The 27521-nt window shown below is 39.8% G+C and overlaps 1 protein-coding gene across 2 annotated transcripts in view; it reads left to right on the forward strand.

Moving 5' to 3' along the window:
* The window catches only part of papss1 (3'-phosphoadenosine 5'-phosphosulfate synthase 1), an 84339-nt gene that overhangs the window by 20572 nt on the left and 36246 nt on the right, over window positions 1-27521 (forward strand). For both annotated transcript variants that reach the window (XM_060926460.1, XM_060926459.1), the window contains 6 exons: window positions 3050-3164; window positions 3500-3735; window positions 15009-15147; window positions 16432-16550; window positions 18926-19039; window positions 20736-20847. In XM_060926460.1, the coding sequence (XP_060782443.1) occupies window positions 3053-3164; window positions 3500-3735; window positions 15009-15147; window positions 16432-16550; window positions 18926-19039; window positions 20736-20847 (832 nt within the window). In that variant the 5' untranslated portion in view covers window positions 3050-3052. The remainder of the gene's footprint in view (window positions 1-3049; window positions 3165-3499; window positions 3736-15008; window positions 15148-16431; window positions 16551-18925; window positions 19040-20735; window positions 20848-27521) is intronic.

Genomic DNA, 27521 nt, shown 5'->3' on the forward strand with positions numbered 1-27521 from the left:
CCTCACCAGGCCTAACAAACACACTTTAGCTAGGCCATAGGGCCTTTCACAAACACACACTAGCAACACAAGGCTAATCTAGGCCTCCACCACGTGTAGTTAGCTACACGAGGCTAAACACATGGTCAAGTCCTTCCCACACACACAAGCACACATTAGCAACAGAGCTAATCCTTTGTTCTATTTAGATAACATTCCTTTGTTTTAGCTAGCAACAAGCTAGGCCATACACACACACACACCATATCATATTTGTATATATTGATTATCCATTTTTATCTTTGTTATAATAAATCCATTTATTATCAAAGCTGTGTGTATTCATCTTGTTGGTGAACAATATCTGAAGTCCCCAATCTCTCAAAGAATTCAAAAAGGTGCATATATGGTAAGTGATCGTAATAATTTGGAAATATACTGTAATTTAGCTGTTTGGTAATTTATTATTAAGCACCAGGATTAATGGTATGATTCACTAAATGATTCATTGAACGATTCACTAAATGATTCACTTCAAATGAGACTGATTCTATGGTATGATTCAATTCAAATGAGTCAAAGTAAACGATTCAATGGGATTGATTCATTTTAATTATTAACCTTCAAATTTAATGAGACTGATTTAATGAGATTGATCACTTAATTTCAATAATTAACTGATTGCACCCACAAGAACAATTGTTTCGGAAATGTTTGTAAATCCAGTGGAAACTTTTAGTTCAGCTCGTTCTACACAAAACTTTGATTAATTTTGACTAAAATCCCAATAGCAGCCTGTCAAGTAAGAACTAAACCAGAAATAACTTCTGTCTAAATGGACCATCTTTTTACACTTGTCCATTAAGCAGGCTTGTAGTACTCGAGTCCAGGACTTGGACTCGAGTCTGACTCATGCCCTGATTTTAAGGACTCGTGACTTGACTCAGATTCGTGCATTAACTGCATTTGGACTCGTAAATTGGAGACGAGTACTTGGATTTTTCTTTATTTTTTGTAACGTCATAATAATTTGGCATAAGATATTTATATTTACATTTATTTTGTACTAATTTCATTCAAGAGTGTCACACCTGCGTGCCTTGGCGCGTGCATCAGAGAGACTCTCGGGCGTTCTCCGGACAGCGCACGCACCAAGCGGACTCTTGCGCTCACGCTGTAAACAACTCGCACCTGCACAATCAAGTGCAATCAGTGCACTGATATAAAAACTGTGAAAACACACTCACTTTACAAAGTCTTTCGATTACGTTCATTATGTCTTATATTAAATATAGTTAGTTTTTGTTTTTTTCTTTTTTATCAGACATCTAATTTTTGGGTTTGTTTACCTGACATGTTTCGACGTACAACTTCCGTCTTCCTCAGAGTGTCCCCGGATGTTATTGGTGACGCATCTTTTATCAGCTGCTGTTTCTGAAGGCGTGGCCTTCCTGTCTGGTTTGACAGGTCGGTCACGCCTTCTACTGTCTGTTCGTCCCCTGCAAGATGTCACTCCAGGTATGGGAGAGCATGTATGCTCCCTCATCCCGGTTGATGGTCCTCGGGCTTCGCTTACGGATCTCCATGGCCTCCCTGATCCAGCGCTGATGTTTGTTATCTTCTGTGCGGATGACTCTGGCATTCCCCCAGTCCATAATGTGATTTTCCCTTTTGCAATGATCTGTTATAGCTGACTTATAATTTTCCTGTTGTGCCTTTTCTTTTATTGTTCGGGTTTGTCTTGTAGCTGTCTCCTTTTCGCACTCTTTCTTATGTTCATTTTTTCTTGTGTTGAAACTCCTTCCTGTCTCCCCAATATAAGTTTTATTGCATAATTGACATGGAATCTCATATATGGTGTTGCATCTATTGTCCGGATGTATTCTGTCTTTGGGATGAACCAGGATCTTGGGGAGACAGGAAGGAGTTTCAACACAAGAAAAAATGAACATAAGAAAGAGTGCGAAAAGGAGACAGCTACAAGACAAACCCGAACAATAAAAGAAAAGGCACAACAGGAAAATTATAAGTCAGCTATAACCGATCATTGCAAAAGGGAAAATCACATTATGGACTGGGGGAATGCCAGAGTCATCCGCACAGAAGATAACAAACATCAGCGCTGGATCAGGGAGGCCATGGAGATCCGTAAGCGAAGCCCGAGGACCATCAACCGGGATGAGGGAGCATACATGCTCTCCCATACCTGGAGTGACATCTTGCAGGGGACGAACAGACAGTAGAAGGCGTGACCGACCTGTCAAACCAGACAGGAAGGCCACGCCTTCAGAAACAGCAGCTGATAAAAGATGCGTCACCAATAACATCCGGGGACACTCTGAGGAAGACGGAAGTTGTACGTCGAAACATGTCAGGTAAACAAACCCAAAAATTAGATGTCTGATAAAAAAGAAAAAAACAAAAACTAACTACACTTTACAAAGTATTGAGCTGCGTTGCTGACACATTGCCGAGCCTTATTTCCTTGTTTGGTTTCCTGATCCCTGATCTCCTGTTTCTCGTTTTTGATAGCCTGTTTGTGTCTCGCTTGACCTGTTGCCTGTTTCACTGTTTTATGATTTTGCCTGCCGTTCTGGATTGTTTACCGTCTTCACTTGTATTAATAAACACACCTTCTGCAGTTACATCCGTCTCCCAACCATCTCTGACAGAATACTTCACACTCCCTGATAAAGAGAAGCACATTCACCTGTTCATACGTCATGTTCAGGAACAAACTAATGTTAATGGCGATAAAACAGCCGCCGTCAAATGGTGCAGTTGGAGTGTTGGATTTGACTCGGACTCAACTCAATTTTTCATTATTTTTATTTATTTATTTATTTATTTATTAATGACTTCAAGACTGGACTCTGACTCAAGGTTTAGTGACTCAACTACAACACTGCCATTAAACATCATGTTTGGGTGAAACCTGACAATGTTCATGTTTTGATATTGTAAGTTCTAATTGCATGTAGTGTACAGTGTGTTCTTCCTGCATGTTTTGTCCTGATTGCCATTGTCCTGAAGCTTTACAGTGCAGATAATGGGATTGTGTCTCTTTCAGGGGATGCAACGAGCTACTAACGTCACCTACCAAGCTCATCATGTGAGCCGAAACAAACGTGGACAAGCCGTCGGGACAAGAGGAGGATTCCGAGGATGCACCGTGTGGCTCACAGGTATTACAAGGATTGACGTGCTTTGATTTGTCAAACTGCAGCACAACAAAGTTTCACCACTGAACAAAGCCTTCATTATAACAAAATCAGGTGTACAATGTAGAGACAGCTTGAGTTGTTGGTACTACCAGATATGTTACGCATGTAATAAGAAGCTTATGAGATGCATAGTTGCAGGGAATAGACTGCACAATAAGCAATATGAAACTTCTGTCCAAATTGTTGTCTCAAAATGAGCTGCTGGACAGTGAGCGACTCAATAACAGGAGCACTTTCACTCCGGTGAGTCTCCTGAAGCTCTGAGATGTCAGCATTCTCTCCCTGTCTGTCCAAAGGCCTGTCTGGAGCGGGCAAGACGACAGTGAGCATGGCTCTGGAGGAGCACCTGGTGTGTCACGGTATCCCCTGCTATACTCTGGATGGAGACAACATCAGACAGGGCCTGAACAAAAACCTGGGCTTCAGTCCTGAGGACCGAGAGGAGAATATCCGCCGTATAGCCGAGGTGGCCAAGCTGTTCGCCGACGCCGGCCTTGTGTGCATCGCCAGCTTCATCTCCCCGTACAGCAGGGTGAGCGACTGTGTACAAATTGCTTGCATTGGTGTGTCTGAATTTTTGAATTAATTTGCAAATCTACAGGAACCAGTGAGGGTAAACTACTTGTAGGCTTGGCACCCCCAGTGTTTTTTTTTTAAAGGCAAGGCAAGTTTATTTATATAGCGCATTTCATACACAGTGGCAGTTCAGTGTGCTTTACAGAGGTAAAAGCAAAACAGTAAACAATAGAAAATAAAATTACATAAAATAAAGGGGGAAGAAGAGAGAAAAAAATAGAATTAAACAATAGTAGAAATAAAATGAAGTAAAAGTTCAGTAAAAAACAGCAGAATAAAATAGAATAAAAGTTAAGTAAAGTTTAAAACATGCAAAGATGATGATATTTATCAGTTAGCAGAAAACATCTGAGAACAGCTTGGTCTTTAGTCTAGATTTGAAGCTGCCAACAGCAGGAGCATTTTTCATGTACTCTGGCAGTTGGTTCCATAGCTGTACTGCATAGTAGCTAAAAGCTGCTTCACCACACTTTGTTTTAACAACAGGTTTTACCAGTAAATTTTGCTGCTGCGATCTGGTAGATCTGATTGGGTTAGGCCGCTGCAACATATCAGAGAGGTAATTGGGCCCTGTACCATTTAGAGATTTGTACACCAGCAGCAATGCTTTAAAGTCAATTCTGTAGCTTACTGGAAGCCAGTGAAGGGACCTTCGAATTGGAGTAATGTGCTCTGTTCTTTTAAGGTGAAGAACCATGTTTTTGCATGACGTTCTTGACCAAGAATATTTTACTCTGCTGCTCTGGGCTAAATGCCCCAAGGGAACTTTTTTTTACTCGCAAAATACCTTGGATGAAGGTTTAAGAAGGTGCATCACAAAGTGTTAGTTTCGGTCACAGGTTTTATTTATTTATTTATTTATTTAAAAGCAGCTCATTACCTTGCCTGGGATGGAGTCGACCAGGGGGTGAGGTATTGTTTTTGGTGGTGTTTCTTTGCTTGTTTGTTTTTGTGTATTTTTTTGTAAATAATATTACGGGAAAATGGCTGGACCAATTTTCATGAAACTTTCAGGATAGATGGGCATCAGTCTCAAATAGAACCTCCAACATTTTGAGGGTCATCCGGTCAAGGTCACCAAAAAGGTCAATTTTTTTTTTTGCGATATCTTCCTTCATATTCATTCAGATGTGTTCTGATTGGCTGAGAGCAGTACGGTGTGTTCTGATTGGCTGAGAGCAGTACGGTGTGCGAATGAGTATCAGAACCATGTTTATTGGCCAAGTATGTTCACACACAAGGTCAAATCAACGTCACCAAAAAGGTTAAAATCGTTTTTTTTTGCGATATCTTCTTTTATATTTATCATAAGTGCTACCGGGCGAGGTTTGTTTTGCCTGGCAACACTTGTTTAGTTATTTGTTTGTTTTATTTTTAAAATATTGTTTTTGTTGTAATTATTTTTTTATTTATAAAGTAATTGTAATATCTGCTAAAAATGCTTTTGCTATGATATAGCCTCAGGTGCTGATGTGGCATTTAAAAAAAAAAAAAATCACTCGCTCACTGCTTGGACGATTGGTGATGGTGTCAGAAGTTGCTGATAGATGATTTAAATGTCTGTCGGGAAACGTGATCTCTGCAGCTTTAAGATCAACAGAAATAAATTGCATAAAATGTATCCCATAATCCGAGTTTCCTCAATAATCTGCTGTCTGATTTGGGAGCAGAAAGCAAAACATCTTTACTTTTTAGACTTCCTATGTGGGTGTGTAGTTTATAAAATTAAGTAGTTAAAAATGTCTAAATGCCAAAGGTAGCGATTGCAGCGACAGTTGTCTCATATCCAACTGCCGCAGTTTTTCCATTGTTGTGACGTAATGTGTACATGATGCATGTTGGCTATATCAGGCCACAGCCACTTTATTTATTTATTTATTTATTATTATTATTATTTTTTTTAATATTAAACCCTCAGAGCCAGAGGGGTCAATCTGCGATAGTAAGGGGGCCAGACAGGAAGTTGATTCATTACACACGATCTCAGAAGCCTAATGTAGTTAATTTTGCTTTTATTATTTACAGAATATGCCAGACCTGGGCATTTTACAGCTCGCGGGCCGCATTCAGCCCTTTGGTTCATTCTGACCGGCCCGCGTAAGGTTAATTAGAAATTACAAAATAAACGTATTTTCTAATTTTACCTCATGCATGGACTGAATGTGCATTGCTTTTATTTTGAAGTTGTGTTCAACAAAAACGCAATGCGCACGACATGAACATGACATGAAATCCCACGAAACCTAATCCCGCGATAACTACTTCCGTAATTTGTCCAGACCAACCACAAACTTGTACGTCATCCTTCAAACGGTCCAGCCAATCACATAGTGTGACGTCACCAGCAGGTGCCGGAGCCCGAGCCGATCTGTAGATCTAATACCTACACTGAATCGACATTGTTGCGAGCAGGTCACAAGAAGACTTTAGCCCCCAAAATCCAGGTATAGATCCTCTCTCACCGATGATCATCTGTCAGCTGTGCTTCGCATCTCCACCTCAGACATTCAACCTGACTCTGATGCACTCGTTAAAGACCAACAGAGACTAGATTTCTCTCACTGAACAAATAAAAAACTGAAAAACACCAAATGAGGTGATTAGACTACAAATGTGGGCATCATTATTATAATATGATGTATCTTGCTTGATATTTGGAGTAGAAAGACAATATTGTGATGTCTTTATTGTGTTTTGGGGTGAATGTGACCTGAAAAAAAAAAATGGTACAAACGTTCACATTTTGTTAACCATTGTTTTGGGAAATTTGATTGAATAAATGACACATTTTTTGTAAGGCAACCTCGTTTTTTCCATACTCTTACCCGTCTTAGCAGCTTGTAAAAACAATGTTATTTATTGCTTTATATAAAGAAATACAATTAATATTATGCAGAATTTAGTTCAGCCTTTTGGTCCGGCCCTCCACAAAATGTTCTGTTTCTCATGTGGCCCCATGGAAAAAAATAATTGCCCACCCCTGGAATATGCTCTACATATTCACCCTTATGATCTGTGCATTTTCTCAGCCAGCGTATCATGTTTGTACTGATTTTTGTTCAAAATATTCGGATTGACAGATCTACTCAACACACTGTGTTCCCATTACTTGCTCCCAGAGGAAATTTCCAAATCTCTATCAGTATCCATTTTTAAACGTAACTTAAAGTTGCGTTATTTTGAGAGGTCGCTGCACACCTAGTTCTGATAAGTTTGATGATAACATTGTAAATATTACTCATTTAGGTTATTAGGCTTTCTATGCTTCCCAAGAATATTTTCATTCATTTATATTTGTAATTAGAATTATTGATCTTTTTATAAGCACTTGTAAAATCGGTATGAAGACCCCATTTTGAGAACCTAATAAAGATTATTGGATTGTACAAGTATTGTTGCTAAAACTGCTAAGTATCATAGTTCTTTTTGCTTAAATGGGGCTAAAGTGCGGAACACACTTCCGAGTAGTTTGAGAAAGGAAGCATCATTCCTTAAAGCAGTGTTTCTCAATCAGTGGGCTGTGAAGCACCATCTAGTGGGCTGCAATTATTATCTCATCTCATCTCATTATCTCTAGCCGCTTTATCCTTCTACAGGGTCGCAGACAAGCTGGAGCCTATCCCAGCTGACTACGGGCGAAAGGCGGGGTACACCCTGGACAAGTCGCCAGGTCATCACAGGGCTGACACATAGACACAGACAACCATTCACACTCACATTCACACCTACGGTCAATTTAGAGTCACCAGTTAACCTAACCTGCATGTCTTTGGACTGTGGGGGAAACCAGAGCGCAATTATCATTATTTATTTATTTATTTATTTATTTATTTTCCACGTTTGAAGCCAAATAGGGTGGCACGGTGGTGTAGTGGTTAGCGCTGTCGCCTCACAGCAAGAAGGTCCTGGGTTCGAGCCCCGTGGCCGGCGAGGGCCTTTCTGTGTGGAGTTTGCATGTTCTCCCCGTGTCCGCGTGGGTTTCCTCCGGGTGCTCCGGTTTCCCCCACAGTCCAAAGACATGCAGGTTAGGTTAACTGGTGACTCTAAATTGACCGTAGGTGTGAATGTGAGTGTGAATGGTTGTCTGTGTCTGTGTCAGCCCTGTGATGACCTGGCGACTTGTCCAGGGTGTACCCCGCCTTTCGCCCGTAGTCAGCTGGGATAGGCTCCAGCTTGCCTGCGACCCTGTAGAGAAGGATAAAGCGGCTAGAGATAATGAGATGAGATGAAGCCAAATACTACATAATTCAGGATGTCGTTGTGTCCCAAATCCGGTAGCTGGTTTGCTGAACACTTAAGTGGAATAAATACATTTGTGGGTAAATTTAAGATGAACAAGCCTTTTTGTCACATTCCTCCTCTACATTTAACCCGCATGTGTACACACACACATACAGAGAGAGAGCGCTATAAATGAATACATTTGCAGGTAAATTCTCTGGATCTGTGATGCCTGCTGGAAGAGAAGAGCAGGGAGGCTTGATAATCCAGTGGCTGTGGTTTGTTTACACCCGATACTGAAACTTGTAGCATCCTCCCAATGATCACAAAGACGTACAAAAAGCCCAGAAACTCCTGTTTACCCAGCGAAAATGATAAATCCTGTATCTTGTAGTGCTCTGATCCCCAGATCTTTAACCCTGCCACACAAAAAAAGTTGTACTCCTCCATGCTCTTCCAGGTTTTTGTGTGTGTGTCCGTGTAGAACGATGTCTGCAGCACCAGGAAGTTTGAGATTTCGAGGAACTCAACAGATGGATCGTTTTCCAGCTCATAATGAACGAATGAATAACTTTATTTAAACCCAATAAGCTGATCAGCAGAGCTGGTGGAGTCGTGCATATACAGACACACATAATTACAAATACAAAAGACTAAAAATAAACTCAATCTTAAAACCCCTTAAAATCTGTTGATTATCTGTTAATTATCTTCACATTAAGTATAATTAATAGTATGCATAACTATTGTTTTTGTATTTAGTTACAGCTACAATAGGATCAAAATTTATTCTATTTTATGTCAAATTTAGTGAATTTCTTTCATAGATAGGAAAAATCCTTTGTTAGCATGTAAGGATCTCATCCCATTGAGGGGTTTCTGTATCCACTTCTTTTGAGTGTACTTCTTGGTTTTAATAACTTGCTTGTTTGCTGAACACAAACATGGCAATAAGTTCTTGTGTTAATGGACCAGACTCCACTTTTGGATCATTAATCCTTTTTGACTGAGAATGACCTGCATGCAGGGTTTGGCTTCTGGCACATCCATGCAGTTTTAAATACAACACCTACAATCTCTAAATTTGTTTTTATTGCACTTATTTAATTCCCATCTGTAAGAGGGAGTGATGTTGCATCCCATTAATACACTTTACAATAGATTATTAGATTCTAATAGAATAGATGAGCCAAAATAATTGGGGATCTTTTTTTAATGGGCCCCAACTCGGTACAAGTCTGAATAAGTGGGCCTCGAAGCAGAAAAGGTCGAGAACCCCTGCACTAAAGTCAAGAAGAGTCTCAGACTTCATTTCTGTAGTTGGTCTGGATGTATGTGTATTCACAGCCTATAGTTTTCTTCATATGCAGTATATTCACACATTTATATACCTTTTTTTAGGTCTTTGTATGTTCTTTAGTTATATTACAGGCATCCATTTAAACCAGCCTTAGCTGAGTTGGACCGCTTGTTTAAATATTATTCATAAATAAATAAATAGGTTCCTGACTTTTTGGTCATCTTGTAATAGCATATATAAAATTTTTAAACCCATAAAGTGCTATCTTTTAAGTCAGGACAAAATACAGTTCGTTCTCAGCTGTGTGTGCAGCCTCTCCTTTTCTTGGAGATAAAGGAGAGGTTTGATTTTGTCCTGTGGTTGGACAACTGACAGGGCTCAAGGTCAGGGTTTTTAATCAGGGGTTTGATAACTGACTCGTTCTATGATTAAGAGGTTCCTACTTTGTGACATGCCACTCACAATTAAGGAGAGCTTTAAATACGGGTTATAATGAATAGTTATTGTACCCTGGTATATACGTCATAAGGAGGAGAGAACTCTCCCACTGTGCTGTGCAGGAGACCACGTTGAAAACCGTGGAAATCTGGTGTCACGCGTATAACCTGGACACTAATTTTTGAGCCAAAAGATTTACAAAAATAGTTATGATTTCTCATATGGAAATAAGAAGGGAACTCTTTTTAATAGAGAAAAAAAGAATTTTTCAAATATGCAGAAAAAAATTTTAAATGCATAAATTGGCTCCAACCTTTTTAACAATTTCATGTACCCAGGAAAAACTTAGTCAGAGTAAAATGTAATAATGCACTAAAATGTAACTTGTGAGGTTGTTTAACCTGAGAAGTTAAAAAGAACTTTATTCATAAAATATTTGTGAATTGAAACTACAGGAGTCAGTGGTGCTTGTAACACAGTCGTGATTTTGTTGGACAGACTACGGCTTTCACCGACCTTGTCGCCATTGCAAGCATCCCGGATGTCTCGCGCAGTGACCTCACGAGTGTGTCTTGAGATCCCCATGACCTAGTTAGCTCAGTCTTAACATTTCAGAGTAGGAATTAGCAGGCACCTGTTTTGAGCATAACAGTTGGACGGAGGACATTTTAAATCTAAATAAGACAAATTTATCTAAAATTTTTTTTTTCCCCCAAAACCCTATAGAAGTCAGATTTATATCCATTTAACACACACACACCTAATTTTTATTTAATTTTTAAAATAGCCTTTTAAACACTGTCTGAACGATCGTAGCTTAGATGGACGGAGGATGTTATGCGTGTGACGTGACTTTTGATTAGCTCTCGTAGATTTGGGAAGTTTTACAAGGAAAATATTTTTTCACGTTTGAGCCGTTTCATCAGTACACTAGAGTAAAACTTTAATTTTATCTTGGTGACATTGGATTTGAAATATCAGCAACAATTTTGTCACAAAATGGGTCTCTAAAACAGCGCATTATTTGATAAACTGATTTATTATTTTTTTTTAAATCCAACAAGAGACTTTGCTTATTTTATCAATACCATCTAACAGACATATAATAACCACAAAAATTTGGTTTTTATTTCTGTTTCTCACTCATGCTTCACAGCCACAAACCTGGCACATGGCATTTGTAACCCCTTATCACAGAAGGAGCCAACTGCTATTTTAAAGGATTTGCATGCATGGCCAGCGCTTTTTTTTTTTTTAATTTTATTTATTTATTTATTTATTTATTTATTTATTTGAAAAGATGAGTCCTCTCACACAAAACTCCCTGTCCATATCATGTCCCATCTATAATGCTGAGAAGTTGTATCAAATCAAGTTTATTTGTACAGCGCTTTTAACAATAAACTTTGTCGCAAAGCAGCTTTACAGAATTTGAACGACTTAAAACATGAGCTAATTTTATCCCTAATCTATCCCCAATGAGCAAGCCTGTGGCGACGGTGGCAAGGAAAAACTCCCTCAGACGACATGAGGAAGAAACCTCGAGAGGAACCAGACTCAAAAGGGAACCCATCCTCATTTGGGCAACAACAGACAGCCTGACTATAATATTAACAGTTTTAACAGGTATAACCCTCAACTGTCCTCATGGGGCCGTCCGTCACAGGAGCGGTGCGATAAAACTCCGACCAGACACAGGGCACCAGGATGGATCAAGCAGGTCCGAGGGGCAGAAGAGGCCAGCATCTCAATCCCAGGATCAACATGTAACTCAGAGGGACAGATTGGGGGGGGGGAAGAGAGAGAGAAAGAAAACACAGGTTGTTAGGTATGCCCTAAAAATGACAAGTATTAAATCTGTGTGGTAGGCTCGCAGATAAGGCTTGTTTAAGGGTTATATAAGGGTTGTTTCACAATCAGGGTACAAAGTTTGTGTCACAGGGGTCCAAAATAAAAAAAAAAAAACTATCAAATCTGCACTTTCGGAAATTAATACACATGAACATAGGCATGTGTAATAGTTTGTATTATAACAAGATTAAGTGTAGCTTTCTTCTTGACCTTTATTTAACCAGGAAGGTCCCATTGAGGTACAAAGACCTCTTCTTCCAGGGAGTCCTGGCCAAGACAGCATAAAAACAAACAAACAGAAGGGACACATGCACAAGGCTTACAGACAAACAGAGAATGCACATGCAAGGTTACATAAGCCATAGACACAAACAGAAGTACAAACAGACAGACAATCAACAGGGGCTAACAAACGAGGCAGGCAACCAAGCACACAATAGACAAATACAGTGCACCCCAACACTGAACAAAGATGATACAGCAGACATAATAAAGGTGAATTTAAAAACAATGACATTCTTCAATTAAAATTGTTTTTAAAAGATTCTTAAAAACCTCTATAGAAGGCACAGAGTCCAAGTTTAAGGTATTTTGAAGGTTATTCCAAGCATGTGGGGCATATGAGCTAAAGGAAGTTTTGCCTAGTTCAGTGCGTACAGCTGGAATATTTAAGATTATTTTATTTCCTGACCTAGTGCTGTAAGAACTGATTTGACGTAACAACAGACAGTTAATGTATGGTGGGAGTTTACCAACCAATGCCTTGGCAATAAAAATCAGGGAATGGCTTTTTCTCCTGAGTGATAGTGAAGTCCATTTAACCATTTCATACAGTGTACAGTGGTGTGTTCTCGTTTTTGAGTTTGTAATAAAACGCAAGGCTGCATGGTAAACTACATCCAACTTTTTTAAAAAACGTCTTTAAGCTTTAAGCAGGGCTGGGAGAAACAAATTAAGTGATTCTCGGAGAGGACGTTTTTTTTTTTTGACAGTTCAGAATCCACTACTTCCATAGTGCTTTTAAATATAAGGCTGTAAGCTTTGTGTTAGTTGTCTCTAATATTTATGTCCCAATATCTTGACCACATTTTAATGAAAATAATCATTTGAAAATAATGAAATAATCATTTTAGATATGTTATTTTATATTGAAAAATTAGCTGTCTCGGAGAGGACATTTTTTTTGACACAATTGCATACTAATTTGATCAAAATAGTCTGAAAACTTGCTGGCATTCAACATTAAAACTTAACTATGTTTCCAATGATATGGAACCAAATATTTGTTTTATGGTATAAAGAATGATTTAAGTGCATCCCTTTTGGAGCTACCTGTGGTCAAAAAAGCACTTTTTCTAAATGACACATATTGCCATACATTCACCAAAAATAACGTTATCACCAAATTTTTTTTTTTGCATGGTAAATAGAGCTATCACAGGGCTACAATAAACAACCAAGTTTATTTAGTCAAGCCTTTTGATATTGAAGATAAGTGTTAAATGTGATTTTTAGCTTGCGTACCCTGATTGTAAAACAACCCATTATGGAATATGTACACACGTTACTTTAGAGCAGTGTTTCTCAACCACTGGGCCACGGTCCACTAATGGGCCGCGAAGCACCATCTAGTGGGCTGCAAATTTTTTTCAAGTTTGAAGCCAAATACTAAATAGTTCAGGATGTCATAGGATCCCAAATCCGGTAGCTGGTTTGCCGAACACTTTTCAAGGGGAATAAATACAGTACATTTGTGGGTGAATTAAGACGAGCAGGCCTTTTTGTCACATTCCTCCTCCTACATTTAACCCGCGCGCACGCGCGCGCACACACACACAGCACTATAAATAAATACATTTGTGGGTAAATTCTCTGGATCTGTGATGCTTGCTGGAAGAGCAGGGAGGATAGGGAATCGAGCTGCTGTCGTTTGTTTACACCCGATACCAAAATTGTAGCGTCCTACCAACCATCGCAAAGACGTGGACAAAAAGCCCAGAAACTCCTATTTACCTGGGCAAAAACAATACAGGATTTATCTTCTAGTGTCCTCATCCCTAGATCTTTAACCCAGCCACATACAAAAAGTTGTACTCCTCCATACTCTTCCAGGTTTTCATCTGTTTGTCCGTGTAGAACGATGTCTGCAGCACCAGGTAGTTTGAGATGTCGGGAACTTAACGGATGGATAATTTTTCCAAATCATAATGAATGAATAACTTTTATTTAAACCCGATAAGTTGATCAGCAGAGCTGGTGGGGTCGTGCATGTACAGATACAAATAATTACAGATACACAAAAGACTATTAAAAAAATAAATTAATTAATATCTGTTGATTTATCTGTTAATTATCTTCACATTAAGTATAATTAATAGTATGCATAACTATTGTTTTTGTATTTAGTTATGGCTGCAATAGGATAAATTTATTCTATTAATGTCAAATTTAGCGAGTAAATTTTTCTTTCATAGATAGGAAAAAGCCTTTGTTAGCGTGTAAGGATCTAATCCCATTGAGGGGTTTCTGTATCCACTTCTTTTGAGTGTACTTCTTGGTTTTAATAACTTGCTTGTTTGCTGAACACAAACATGGTAATAAGTTCTTGTGTTAATGGACCAGACTCCACTTTTGGATCATTAATCCCTTTTGACTGAGAATGACCTGCATGCATGGTTTGGTTTCTGGCACATCCATGCAGTTTTAAATACAACACCTATAATCTCTAAATTTGTTTTTATTGCACTTATTTAATTCCCATCTGTAAGAGGGAGTGATGTTGCATCCCATTAATACACTTTACAATAGATTATTAGATTCTAATAGAATAGATGAGCCAAAATAATTGGGGATCTTTTTTAATGGGCCCTGACTCGGTATGAGTCTGAATAGGTGGGCCTTAAAGTAGAAAACGTTGAGAACCCCTGCTTTAGAGCGTGTGGTGCTGCATCCTGAACTTGCCAAAGCTCACTTAGAGAGCCGTACAGCCAGCCTGGAACATGTTACGATAGTCTAATCTTCAGTTTCTTATCTAAAGACCTTCATCAAGGGTTGCACCAAGGTCTTTAACCGTACTTTTTGATTTTCTGGCATAGCTATTAAGCACTAGACTGAAATCATAACCTAGGATACCATAGTTGTGCAAGCTTTAATGTATTTTCTACAGGCTTCCTGTTTGTGTCGCTCTGCTGCATTATGTTCATGGTGCTGTATGAAGTAGAAGAATAAAATGAAGCCGAAAACGCATCCTGGTTTGACAACATCAATTCTCTTAGTATCTGTCTCAAATAATCAATAAAGATCAGTCTGTGTCTCTTGATCAGCCTTGCACAGGTCACATCTATAATGCTGAAATATCCTGTCATGTTTACAGCACCGTATCTTATTCCTGCTTATATTTTTGTCATTTTCCTGTGCAGGACCGCCTGAACGCCAGAAAGATTCATGAAGTTGCAGGACTCCCATTCTTCGAAGTTTTTGTGGACGCACCGCTGGATGTGTGCGAGCAAAGAGACGTGAAGGGCCTTTACAAGAGAGCCCGAGCTGGAGAAATCCAAGGTGAAGAACAGGAAGCTCTTTATTCGAACATAATCGTATGCAATGTGTTAATGCGGTGTATTGTCTTATACGAGCCGCTAAGGTCCGATAAGGTTCAGGAAGCTTTTATCCTGCTGATATCACATTTTATTTTTGGTCTTTCTGGTGCATTGCATTCTAATGACCCAAATTTGATTTCTGTGCCAGCTTTAGTTTTTGTGATCACTGGAGCACAAAGTTAAGGTGCTCGACATCCAGTATAATCCACAGACATGCTTGGGTGATTCCAATGCTGTCATGGCTAATGGTCATAAGAACATGTTGATGCAAAAGTTAATCTCCCCTCCCCCTCCTTGCTTTTTTATGAGAAATGTGAGCGGTTTCTAGTGTAGTGTAGTAAGAAAGGGAAGTGGAGTATCGATGTTATCGTTATAAAGATAAAGGAAGTGACTTTTTTTTTTTTTTTTTACAGGATGTTCATTTGCAGTAGTTTGAATCTCCTCCATTGCTGCCATATGTTTCAAATTGAAAGCTACTTTTATGCCAGTTGGCCTTAGCATGTCCTTTTAATCTTTTTTTTTTTTTTTAATGAGACCTGAATTATTTTTGTTTTGCACCAAAGGCCTTTTTTTTTTTTTTAAATTAGATCCCGGCTCCGTGTGTGTGTGTGTATTGGTTTACATCTGTCCGAAACACCCTTTTTGTCAGCAACCACAAATCATAGCCACTTGGTACCAAACTTCAGCTTGGGGTTCTATACTTCAAACTTCTATACTTGGGGTAATTTGTTCATTTGCAAAGCTGATGTGCTTTGAATTTCTTAGTGATCGAGTGCTTCATCACTGGTTGATTCATATCCATCACAGGTTGATCGATTCCTAGTCCTCACCCATCAGAAATTGATTCATAGTCATCACTGATGGTTACGACTCCATCAGGGATTGCTACAGATCACATCACGTACTGATTCGTAACTGACCGATTCGCATCAGTCATTGATTCGTTCATAACCATCACTGGTTGATTTTCATTTCGTAAATCGTAAAATGCAGGATGCTTTTTATCTCGGCAAAACATTTACACACAGGATACACGGTGTGTGCAGCAGCGAAACATCTCAAACCTCCAACAGCAACAGAAGTAGAACATTTTGCTCTGAATTCAACTTTTGCAGTCAGAACCTTGAATTCTTGGGTCATTAACTGATTTCCAGCAAATATTCATCACTGATGAATTCATTAGTCACAGATTGATTGATTCGTTTGTCAGTGACTCAGCTAATACACGTTTATGTTGTCTTTGTAGGGTTCACAGGAATCGACTCTGAGTACGAGAAGCCTGAGGCTCCAGAGCTGGTGCTGAAGACCGACTCCTGCAGCGTGAACGAGTGTATCCAGCAACTGCTCGATCTTCTGCAGGAGAGAGTGAGCTCACACAGCATGCTGATACACCATATAGTGCTAAATATTACTACATTTGATAAGAAGAGTAAGATTTTGGTCATTCTTAGTATCTGCCTCAAATAATCAACTTTGCTTCATGTAAGGCTTCATCACACCCAGCCCATCACTGATTATTCGTTTCCCATAATGCATGCTGGGTTATGTTATAATCCTTAGTATTACTGATGATATCTGTCTCTCTGGAAAATGAGTGCGAGGTCCAGTTTGTCAAACGTGCCAGCAAAAATTAAATGCTTCTTCTAGACAAGTCAAATCAGTTTATTTGTATAACAATTTTAACAATAGACATTTTCGCAAAGTAGCTTTACAGAAAAATAAAGACTTGAAACATGAGCTAATTTTATCCCTGACGAGTAAGCCTGTGGTAATGGTGGCAAGGAAAAACTCCCTCGGATGACACAAGGAAGAAACGTTGAGAGGAACCAGACTCAAAAGGGAACCCATCCTCATTTGGTTGATAACAGATAGCGTGCTTCTATAACTGTGTCCTATAGAGTCAAAGTACAACTGTGTAACCAGGAGATTCATTATAGCATGAAATCTATTTTGTTGAAGCTATCAACTGTTCATTGATGGAGACTTGAGCACAAAACTGTAGGACTGCAGTTGTCGTGAAAAGTTATAATGGCAATTGTAGTCCTCAGCCATCATAGCAAAACTGTAGGTGTCCAAAGCCATCTTCCAGGTGTGACTTTCGACTGTCCATATGGGACTGATGTGATGAAACTCTAGCCAGAAGTAGGGCATTAGGATGAATCGGGCAGGTCTTGTGAGCAGGAGAGGCCAGCGTCACTGGTGTCTCAGGATCGACATGTAACGAGGCAGAGAGAGTACAGGTTGTTGGGTTAGACAAACAATATGTGCATGATTTTCTACACAAGATAAACGTGGTGTTTTTTTTTTGTTTTTTTTTTAAATCTCCCGCTGGCCGAAAGGCCCATAGGGGGATTATGTCGTGGCGATTTCCATCCGTCTGTCCATCCCAGGAAGGGTGCTCACCTTCTGAAATCAACTCCTCTCACAATTTTTGGAGGAATTTCACGATACTTGGCAAGATTCTTTGTTATATGTCAGTAATACGCATATTCTAATTGCGTTCAATTGGGTCACATTTTACCAGAGTTACAGCCCTTGATTTAACAAAATTATGATTTGACAATTTCGAGAGTGTTTGTTTGTTTTTTCCTTCTGAAATCAACTCCTCTCAATTTTTGGAGGAATTTCACCAAACTTGGCAAGAGGCTTTGTCAGTAGTACGCATATTATTTTGTTCAATTTGGTCGCATTTTACCAGAGTTGTGGCCCTTGATTAACAACCTTGTACTTTCACAATTTCATGAAGGTGTGCTCGCCTTCTGACATCAACTCCTCTCACAGTTTTTGGACGAATTTCTCGAAGCTTGGTAAAAGGCCTTGTTATATGACGGTAATACGCTTATTGCGATTTAATTTCGTTTGTGCAAATTTTACCACGGTTTTGACCCTTGATTAAGTAACTTGTATTTTGACAGTTTTCATGAGGGTGTACGTTCTTCTGAAATCAACTCCTCGCACAATTTGTGGAGGAGTTCTACGCATATTGAAATTTCACTTAATTTGGGCAAATTTTACCAGAGTTATGCCCTTGATTATTAACAAACTTTGGCAATTTAATCAAGGTGTGCTTGCTTTGTGAAATCAACTTCCCTCACAATTTCTATCCCCCGCTGGCCAAAAGGCCCAAAGGGGGATTATGTCATGGCGATGTCCGTCCCGGGAAGGGTGCTCACCTTCTGAAATCAACTCCTTTCACAATTTTTGTAGGAATTTCATGAAATTTGACAGGATTCTTTGTTATATGTTCGTAATATGCATATTGTAATTTTGTTCAATTTTTCCCAGAGTTATGGCCTAGTTGCCAGCGGGGGATATTGTGCTCTGAGTACTCCAGTTGTTGGGTATTTATTTATTTATTAAATCAAAGCTCAGATGCAACACACATAAAAGAACATGTAACAAAGATCAGACACACAATTTAAATGCCACTCAAGTATGAGAGTCCCTAAATGTTAAGATTTACAAGCTGTTCATTTGTTATACTGTAATTACACCTATTTATCAGTCTTGAGCAAGTTCTGATGCGTTTTGTTCTTTGCCTGTGGCTAAAAGCGAACGTGAGCTCATGCCGGGTGGCTGTGTATGATCCTTATGGATAATGGATGAATACAGAAGAATGCTAATCCTGGGTGTAATCAGCTAATTGCCCCCGATGTCAAGTATTTTGTCATTGTGGTTAACAAAGTGAGCATTTCTCCGTTGAAACCAACCTTTTCCAATAACCGATCGTCTTCTTTAAGGACATTGTACCTGTTGACGCTTCCTACGAGGTGAAGGAGCTCTACGTGCCTGAGAACAAGCTGGACTTGGCTAAGGCTGATGCAGAGACTCTGCCTGCGATTGAAATTGGAAAGGTAACCCATACAAATGTGTACACACACAACACCGTCCATATGCTTTCCATGTGCACTAGTTGATGAGTTAAGTTAGTGTTTCTCCCATTTTGAGTCTGATGATGATGTTCAAGTATTCAAGGGGTATTCAAGTACCATTTGTAAGACTGATTACTTTACATGACGTTCCCTGTTCATAAAGAACTGGATAAGCAGCTAGCATGACCAAATGGTGACCACAATTACCTTGTACTGCGAAACTCTTAGTTCCTGGTGAGGAATAGTTTATAGTAGTTACATATTGCTTCACGCTGGTGCCTCACGCCACCACTTTTGACTCTAACCAGATGAGGCGTCTGTTGTTGAACCAATTGTCTTTAAACATTCGGTTTTCATTGTCGGTTTGTGGATGTGTTTGGATAAGCCACAACAGAGGGTCTTCTACAGAAGCTGCCATGGGTCATGCTTAAAAAAACTGGACTCGCTGACGTACAGCCAGTGTTTCTCATATGCTCTTACATTCATTCATGGGCTCTGCTGCAATATTTCTTGCTTTGATTCGGTGTAATACTGCACCGAGTCCACCAGTGGGCAGCATCTGGTCTGTTGTAACTTCATGCTGGTTTTTGAGGTTCTTGGAGGTGACCATGTCACAGCTTGTCATGCTTGCTGATCTTAAATAGATGTTTTGGTGAAAAATCAAATGTCTGCTTTCTCAGTTTCGCACTGGAGTTACAAGTCGAATGTGATTTTTAAGAACTAATGGTAGTCTATCATACTTAAATCTTTTCTCAAAAACAATGTCCAAATCTTCATATCCTTGCTTCAATCCATGGCATTAAGCAAGGTGATCATACTTTTAATCAAATTTGCAAGATAGGGAAACTCTCTTGGGAAATTTTCAAGTGGACCTGCTGTACATTTTCATACGCTTAATTTCCAGTTCTGGTCTTCAGACTTTGGGAGGTGGAGCTTTGGGGAGGAAGGATTCCAGATTTGAGGGAAAAGTTATTCTGGTTGTCCAACATGCTGAATTACGCGTCCTGACCGTTACTTCTAAACCGGATTTGTTTTGGGACAAATATTTCCAAATTTTTAAAGTGACACAGGTCAACGTGCTAGTTCAGGAATCATTTTAATCCACTCCCCTTTCTGAATTGTTTGAGCTGATACCCATCCCCATAGCTAGTATGCATCATCTTGTTTCAGTACGTTTTATTTCCTAATGCGGGGCATCCTGACCACGTGCTAGTTTGTTCACAAACCACTCGCTCAGCAGCCAGTTTGGAAAAGTCACGTGAGGTCATGCGTGGGTCAGAGGTCGCGACTGCGGAGGCACAGCAAACATCGCGGATTGAGCGAAGACTAAATCAAGACAAACCCGATGATTAAGGAAGTATCCAACATTTCTAGCGCATTTTGCTTCTGACAAAGGGGGGGGAACCCACGGCAGACAAGCCATTTCCATACCCAAGTGTAAACATTAGCGCGCGGTGTTTTTCCAGCTCGTTCTCCTTCGCAAGCATGACTCAAGTACCTAGGGGTTGTTCTAGCTCCATAGGGTGTACTATTCATCTTTTTAAGATCTCAACCTGTGTCACTTTTAATCTTTTGGGTTCCTTTCAGTACTTGCTCACGACAGTGAAGCTCTTTTCTGCGAGCATGTCTCAGAGATGTGATGTTTTGAGCTGTAGAGTTTACGCTGTCCTGCTTTTAGGTGGATATGCAGTGGGTTCAGGTGCTGGCTGAGGGCTGGGCCACTCCGCTCAATGGCTTCATGAGAGAGAGGGAGTACCTCCAGTGCCTGCATTTTGACTGCCTGCTTGACGGTAAGCCCTTTGGTTTTGAACTTCTGTCTCACCACATCTGATTTTGGTTCAGGCCATAGTGGCAGCTGTGAGCATCCGTAGTAAGTAAGGAGTATTTTAGGTCTCGTCGAAAGACATTAATAATAATAATAATAATAATAATAATACAGTTGAATTTATATAGCGCCTTTCTCAGACCCAAGGTCGCTTTACAATTTAAAAAAAAAAAAAAGGCCACCAAAAGAGGGTCAGGATGTCATTCCAATGGTGTAGCTGCCACACTCCCGCCAAAAGGTGCATGAAGATAAATCCCACACTGCCTGCACAGTTACCGTGATGCCACCAGGCAACATCACTCAGATCACCGCGCCATGGATCCACAAAGCGAGCACAGAAGCACTGCCATGCAGAGTGCCGGTATGTCCCAAACCACCTGCACAGCCACCACAACGCCACCGAGCAACATCGCTTGGAACATTGCGCCAAGCACCAAAGCACTGCCGCACAGAGCGCTGGACAGCCACGATGTTAAAAAGAGCAACAAGCTCACTGCAGTCCATAGCGAGGAGCACAGGCATCACTGACGGTACACCAAGGCCTGGAGGGAACCGACGCCCAAAACTGGGTCCAGAGCTATACCACAACTAGCGGGCAAAACACTCAAACAAAAAACAAATATCAAACTACACAAACACGCAAAAGAAAAACAAAAGGGAAAATAAAAATAAAAAGCTCCGGTGAGAAGCGGCGGCCAGAATGCACACAGTGTACTCTCAACCGGAAAGGAATCAACTTTAGTCGTTTTTTTTTTTTTTTTGCTTTTGTTTTTTTACTTTTTTATTTTCAATTCAAGAAGCCAACTCATTGTCAATTTAGTGGTGTAGTAGTTAACACTGTCACCTCACAGCAAGACAGTTCTGGGTTCGAACCTCACGGCTGTTTTTGGAGTTTGCGTGTTCTCCCTGTGTCTGTGTGGGTTTCCTCCGGGTGCTCCGGTTTCCCCAACAGTCCCAAAGACATGCAGATTAGATAAAATACCCAGCCACTGGGTCTGCACAAGACAGTGCATACTTGGTGCTGGTCACAAGTCTGGATAGATTGGGGAGGGTTGTGTCAGGAAGGGCATCCGGTGTAAAACCTATGCCAAATCAAATATGTGGAACAGATCTCTTGTAGCAACCCCTAACGGAAGCAGCCGAAAGAAGGCAGCGGCTTTCCACCATAATGCGCGTGAGCAGGCCATTATTTGTAGGCTGAGTAGTTTGCTCAGCCAATCAAAATGACGTAAAAAATAATTTGAATGATTATGGCTGTTATATGGTGGTGTGATGCAGCCTGACATGAAATGAAGTTGTATCATAGCAATTATTTGTCAAAAAATTAAATTTGTATCCATCAGTGAATGACCCATCATGCTTTTAAAAGTGTGTAGTTATTTAGTTATATTTCATGTTGTGGAATTTTCATGAGACTGAACCGCTTGTCATCACTTATGTTATCGACTATAATTATAATCATTTGAGCCCTCATCAGCCTGTTGCGTTCTCTCTCTTAAAGGGGGGGAAAAACTTATTGAGAAATCACAAAGCACAAAATCCTCAGTCACCTTTTAACCCATCGACTGGATAACAAATGGACAGCGCGTCATCTGTAAAAAGTCCACGGGTTTAGCGCCCCTGCTGGCTGGTTGCAGTAGTTTTTAGCCCCACCCATCACCCTGTATTCTTGGTGTGCGACCACATGACAAAATAGTGACGTATGCATCTGCCACCATGTTAGATGATGCACAAATTCAGAATGCCGTGTCGTGCGAACAATAACTGTGATGCATCTCTGACTTTCTCAAAATATTATGATTCTCTGGAGTCCTCTGCCAAGTCAAGATTCAAAGGAAAAAGCTGAAATTTGTAGCCTTGACCCGGATATGTTAAAGCCGTCTGATTATACAGAGGATTTCGCCTCATTACCAGCGATTGAATACCCTGATATTGTGAGCTCTCTCGTTCTGCAAACCTCATGGACAACCAACAAACAAACGAAGATTTATAAGAGCCTAGATGTCTATAATTTGTGTGTCTGGCAGGGTTGGTTGGTCATCTTCTCGCCAAACAATTAAAAGATGACAGGTTGCTTGTTTATGCTCGTGTAAACCATTCTCAAAGATCTCAAGAAACACCGCTCATAAGTTCAATTTAATCAGCAGAAAACGCAACTTTAATTAGCAATGAACTCTTCCCAGATACAAAGTGGTGGTCACCACACACACGGGTGTCTTTTAGCTTTTCCTCAGTTAATTCCTTATGATGTCTGTTTTTGAACCACAGCATACGCATGGCGCTCTCTGAACAGTTCATCTGTTTTGTTGCTGTTTTTTAATTATTTTGGGAGTCCTGAACAACGATTTCTCTTTGTCACGAGTAGCAATATTACCGCAGTTATATCCCACATGCAAAGTAGGCATTGTCTTTCTTCAAAGGTAATGAAAACAAAAGATCATGAAAGGTTGCAGCAGCTCACACATGAAGCGCCGCTATCTTGGTTGTTGTTATCGTACAAAATGTCCGACTTCCGGTTTGGAAAATAAGCATGACGTCACGTGTACATGAAGAATACCATGTCTCTCTTGTTGGCTAAATCAAACACTTAATTTTCCTAATGCTGCTATCTGTCTCTTTTATATTTTCCCCCAGAAATTAGCTTTATCCCCTGCTGGCCAAAAGGCCCAAAGGGTGATTGTCATGGCGATTTCTGTCCATCCATCCCAGGAAGGGTGCTCACCTTCTGAAATCAACTCCTCTCACAATTTTTAGAGGAATTTCACGATATTTGGCAGGATTCTTTGTTATATGTCGGTAATATGCATATTGTAATTTTGTTAAATTGGGTCATATTTTACCAGAGTTACAGCCCTTGATTAACAAAATTTATACTTTGACAATATCATGAGTTTTTTTTTTTTTTTTTCCCTTCTGAAATCAACTCCTCTCACAATTTTTGGAGGAATTTCACCAAACTTGGCAAAAGGCCTTGTTATATGTCGGTAGCACGCGTATTATTTTGTTCAATTCGGTCGCATTTTACCAGAGTTACAGCCCTTGATTAACAACCTTGTACTTTCACAATTTCATGAAGGTGTGCTCGCCTTCTGATATCAACTCCTCTCTCAATTTTTTGGACAAATTTCTCGAAGCTTGGCAAAAGGCCTTGTTATATGACGGTAATACACATTGTGATTTTAATTTAGTTTGTGAAAATTTTACCACAGTTTTGACCCTTGATTTAAATAACTTGTATTTTGACAGTTTCATGAGGGTGTACATTCTTCTGAAATCAACTCCTCTCACAATTTATAGAGGAATTTCACCAAACTTGGTAAAAGGCTTTGTTATATAACAGTTATATGCAGATTGAAATATTGTTTAATTTGGGCAAATTTTACGAGAGTTATGCCCTTGATAATTAACAAACTTGTACTTTGGCAATTTCATCAAGGTGTGCTTGCTTTCTGAAATCAACTTCCCTCACAATTTTTATCCCCCACTGGCTGAAAGGCCCGGAGGGGGATTATGTCGTGGTGATGTACATCCATCTGTCTGTCTGTCCTGGGAAGGGTACTCACCTTCTGAAATCAACTCCTCTCACAATTTTTGGAGAAATTTCATGAAACTTAACAGGATTCTTTATGTATGTGTTGATAATATGTATATTGCAATTCTGTTCAATTCAGTTGCATTTTCACAGAGTTATGGTATAGTTGCCAGTGCTCTCTGAGCACTCTTGTTGACATGTTATTTTACTCTAAAGTAGAGTAACATGTGGATGGAAGTGTGGAAACACTTGGGAATAAAATGATTGACAGCTTTCCCCGAAGAGATCGGCTGCAGCCAGCCAGCGAACTTCACCACATAGTTTTCTGACTCTTTTTAAACTTTTCTGGACACGTGCACTAATGCAAACTGTGAGCCATTTCTCTTAAAACAATTTAGAAGCTCGAGAGGTTTAATAAGAAAAAGGCTAGTTTAATTACATTAGCTTAATCACACTAGTGTATATAGCTACAATTATGTAAGCAATATTTCAGTATTAATGACCTCCAGTCAGCCAGCTATTGAAATTTGCGCGAAAGCCATTTGTGAACACGTACACTACCAGCGACATTAGGATAGATTTTATAAGCGGGTGGGTGTCCCAAATAATCCATTTTTGACACTCTGTGCATTGCTGATTTACAGTGTAAACCAGCTTCTCTCTTCCTGAAACCATGATGAATCTCCAGCTGAAACTATTGAAGCTCTCTGGATTGATTACCACCATGAACACATTCCACAATGTGCTAGAAGGGGGTGGGGCTACCAAAAGATTGGGGTGCACTTCACTTCTCTCGTCTCTACTGCACAAACTCAAGAAGGAGAAAGTCTCTACTGTGCAGATGCTGGTTGCAAATTTGACAGTATGGTCGAGGCATTTTGAGTTCATTTAAGAAGCAGGTTGGAATGGATGGACAAGAGGGTCAGAAGTGATTTGTGACAAAGTTGCCAGCAAGAGTGAAAGGGAAAGTGTATAAGACCGTAGTAAGAGCAGCGATGTTGTATGGTTTGGAGACAGCGCCACGGACAAAAAAGACAGGAGGCTGAACTGGAGATAGCAGAGCTGACAATGCTGAGGTTCTCCTTGGGAATGACAAAGTTGGACAGTATTAGAAATGAGAATATTAGACGGACAGCGCATGTACAGTAGGATGGCTTGGAGACAAAGTGAGAGAGGCAAGATTGAGATGGTTTGGACACGTACAGAGGAGAGGTCCACTGTATATTGGGAAAAGAATGCTGGAGATGGAGTTGGCAGGTAGAAAGAAATGAACGAGGAAGACCAAAGATGAGATTTATGGATGTGGTGAAGGAGGATGTGAGGACAGTTGGTGCAGCAGAAAAAGATACAGAGGACAGGAGGAGATGGAGGGACATTATCCATTGTGGCGACCCCTAACGGGAACAACCAGAAGAATATGAAGAGGCGTGAACAGAGTCACAATGTCCATGTTTTCTCTAATCAATGTCTGTTTTAACCAATCAGGTTTGAGAATTCAAGAGTGCTATGGTATAACCCTTGTTCTATCCACATTCACTGGATACGAGCAATCATGCGCCCTGATTGGCTACTCTACTACTAGGATATCAGCTCATACTGTGAGTAGAGAGAAACAAAATGGCGGACCGTTTTGCTGTACCAACCGAGGATGAAATAAAAACTACTCGAACACAACCCCAAAAAATACAAAAAAGCAACAGAATATGGAATGAAAGTATTTAATGGTATGTAAGAACACATCTTTTTTATTTTTCAGGAATTATAGCATTTTCCACTAATTGCTACTGTCATTTCGTCAGTTTGTTTACATTCATTTTTAAGCGTTAAAATATATATTTTTTTAAAATAAAAGACTGGTACAAAAGCTCGAAGTTTGAAAATTAAGTCACTGAAACATCCAAGGAATAATACAGAAGCCGCAAGAGGCCCTTCATATAATCCTTTTTTTATTCACCTTGTTATTCCGAGATAACGACATAATTAATTCAGGATGTCGAGAAAACAACACAACTAATTCGAGATCTTGAGAAAACAAAACAATTATTCCGTGATCTCGAAAAAGCAAAATTATTTCTAGTGCTGTCAAAAATGTCGCGTTATTAACGCGTTAACTTGACTCAATTTTAACGGCGATAATTTTTTTTATCGCGAGATTAACGCTCTGTGACATGATGTAGGTTTTTCATAAGCTTTTGAAACTGCCAGGAACTTGAAACAGAGACTTTGCTTAGAAAAACGATAGCAGCTAGCCACGCCCCGCACAGCCAGAGTCCTCTGCCCTCCTCCCTCAAAGAACCAGCGCGGGCAGGGCGCGCTAGTAGAGATGGGATTTATGGCTCTTTGATGGGATCTGCATCTTTGTGATCCGTTCTTTGAAAAGAGCCGTTCAAAAGACTGGCTCATTTGGCTCTTTTTAAATATTTATTCAGTTTTAAGAAGACAGCGTCTAAAGAAGCCAGATCCCTCTGAACTGTAAACTCAATGCTATCCCAGAAATCCTTCCTGTAATATGCAAATTTGGCCGCCTCTGATTGGACAGCGCGACGCATCAACAGGCAGAAAGTGTAAAAGTACAAAATGTGTTAAGTGAGCTGAAACAGTAAAGATCAGATTCAATGCCATATTTATCAACGAACAACTTAAAGTTAATATAATAGTGTACTTTATATTATAATCAAGCATGTCAAGCCTACCATCACTGTGTAACCTGTCTCTCTGATAGATTAACTCAAGCAGTAGATTACAAAGAGCCCCGGTGCTCAGCTTAGGTTTCAGTTTGCAGTGGCTGTGTCAAGACGTGTTATGCTTTGCAATAAGAAAAACATTGGTACAAAACAAGCCCATTCACTTTTTTATGCTGGTAAGAGAATTACAATGGTTTTTCGTGTGACAAAAATGTGCGATTAAATTGCGATTAATCGCGAGTTAACTATGACATTCGCGACATTAATCGCGATTAAATATTTTAATCGCTTGACAGCACTAATTATTTCATGATCTCGAGAAAACAGCTGAGATTTCTAGCAGAGCTGCGCCCCCCTGTGGGTCAGACAACGAAGACTTAGAAATTGGCGGACATATTTAATTATTAATAATTTTGAAATTAT

Source organism: Neoarius graeffei, chromosome 7 (genome assembly GCF_027579695.1).
Source record: "Neoarius graeffei isolate fNeoGra1 chromosome 7, fNeoGra1.pri, whole genome shotgun sequence".
Lineage (NCBI taxonomy): Eukaryota > Metazoa > Chordata > Actinopteri > Siluriformes > Ariidae > Neoarius > Neoarius graeffei.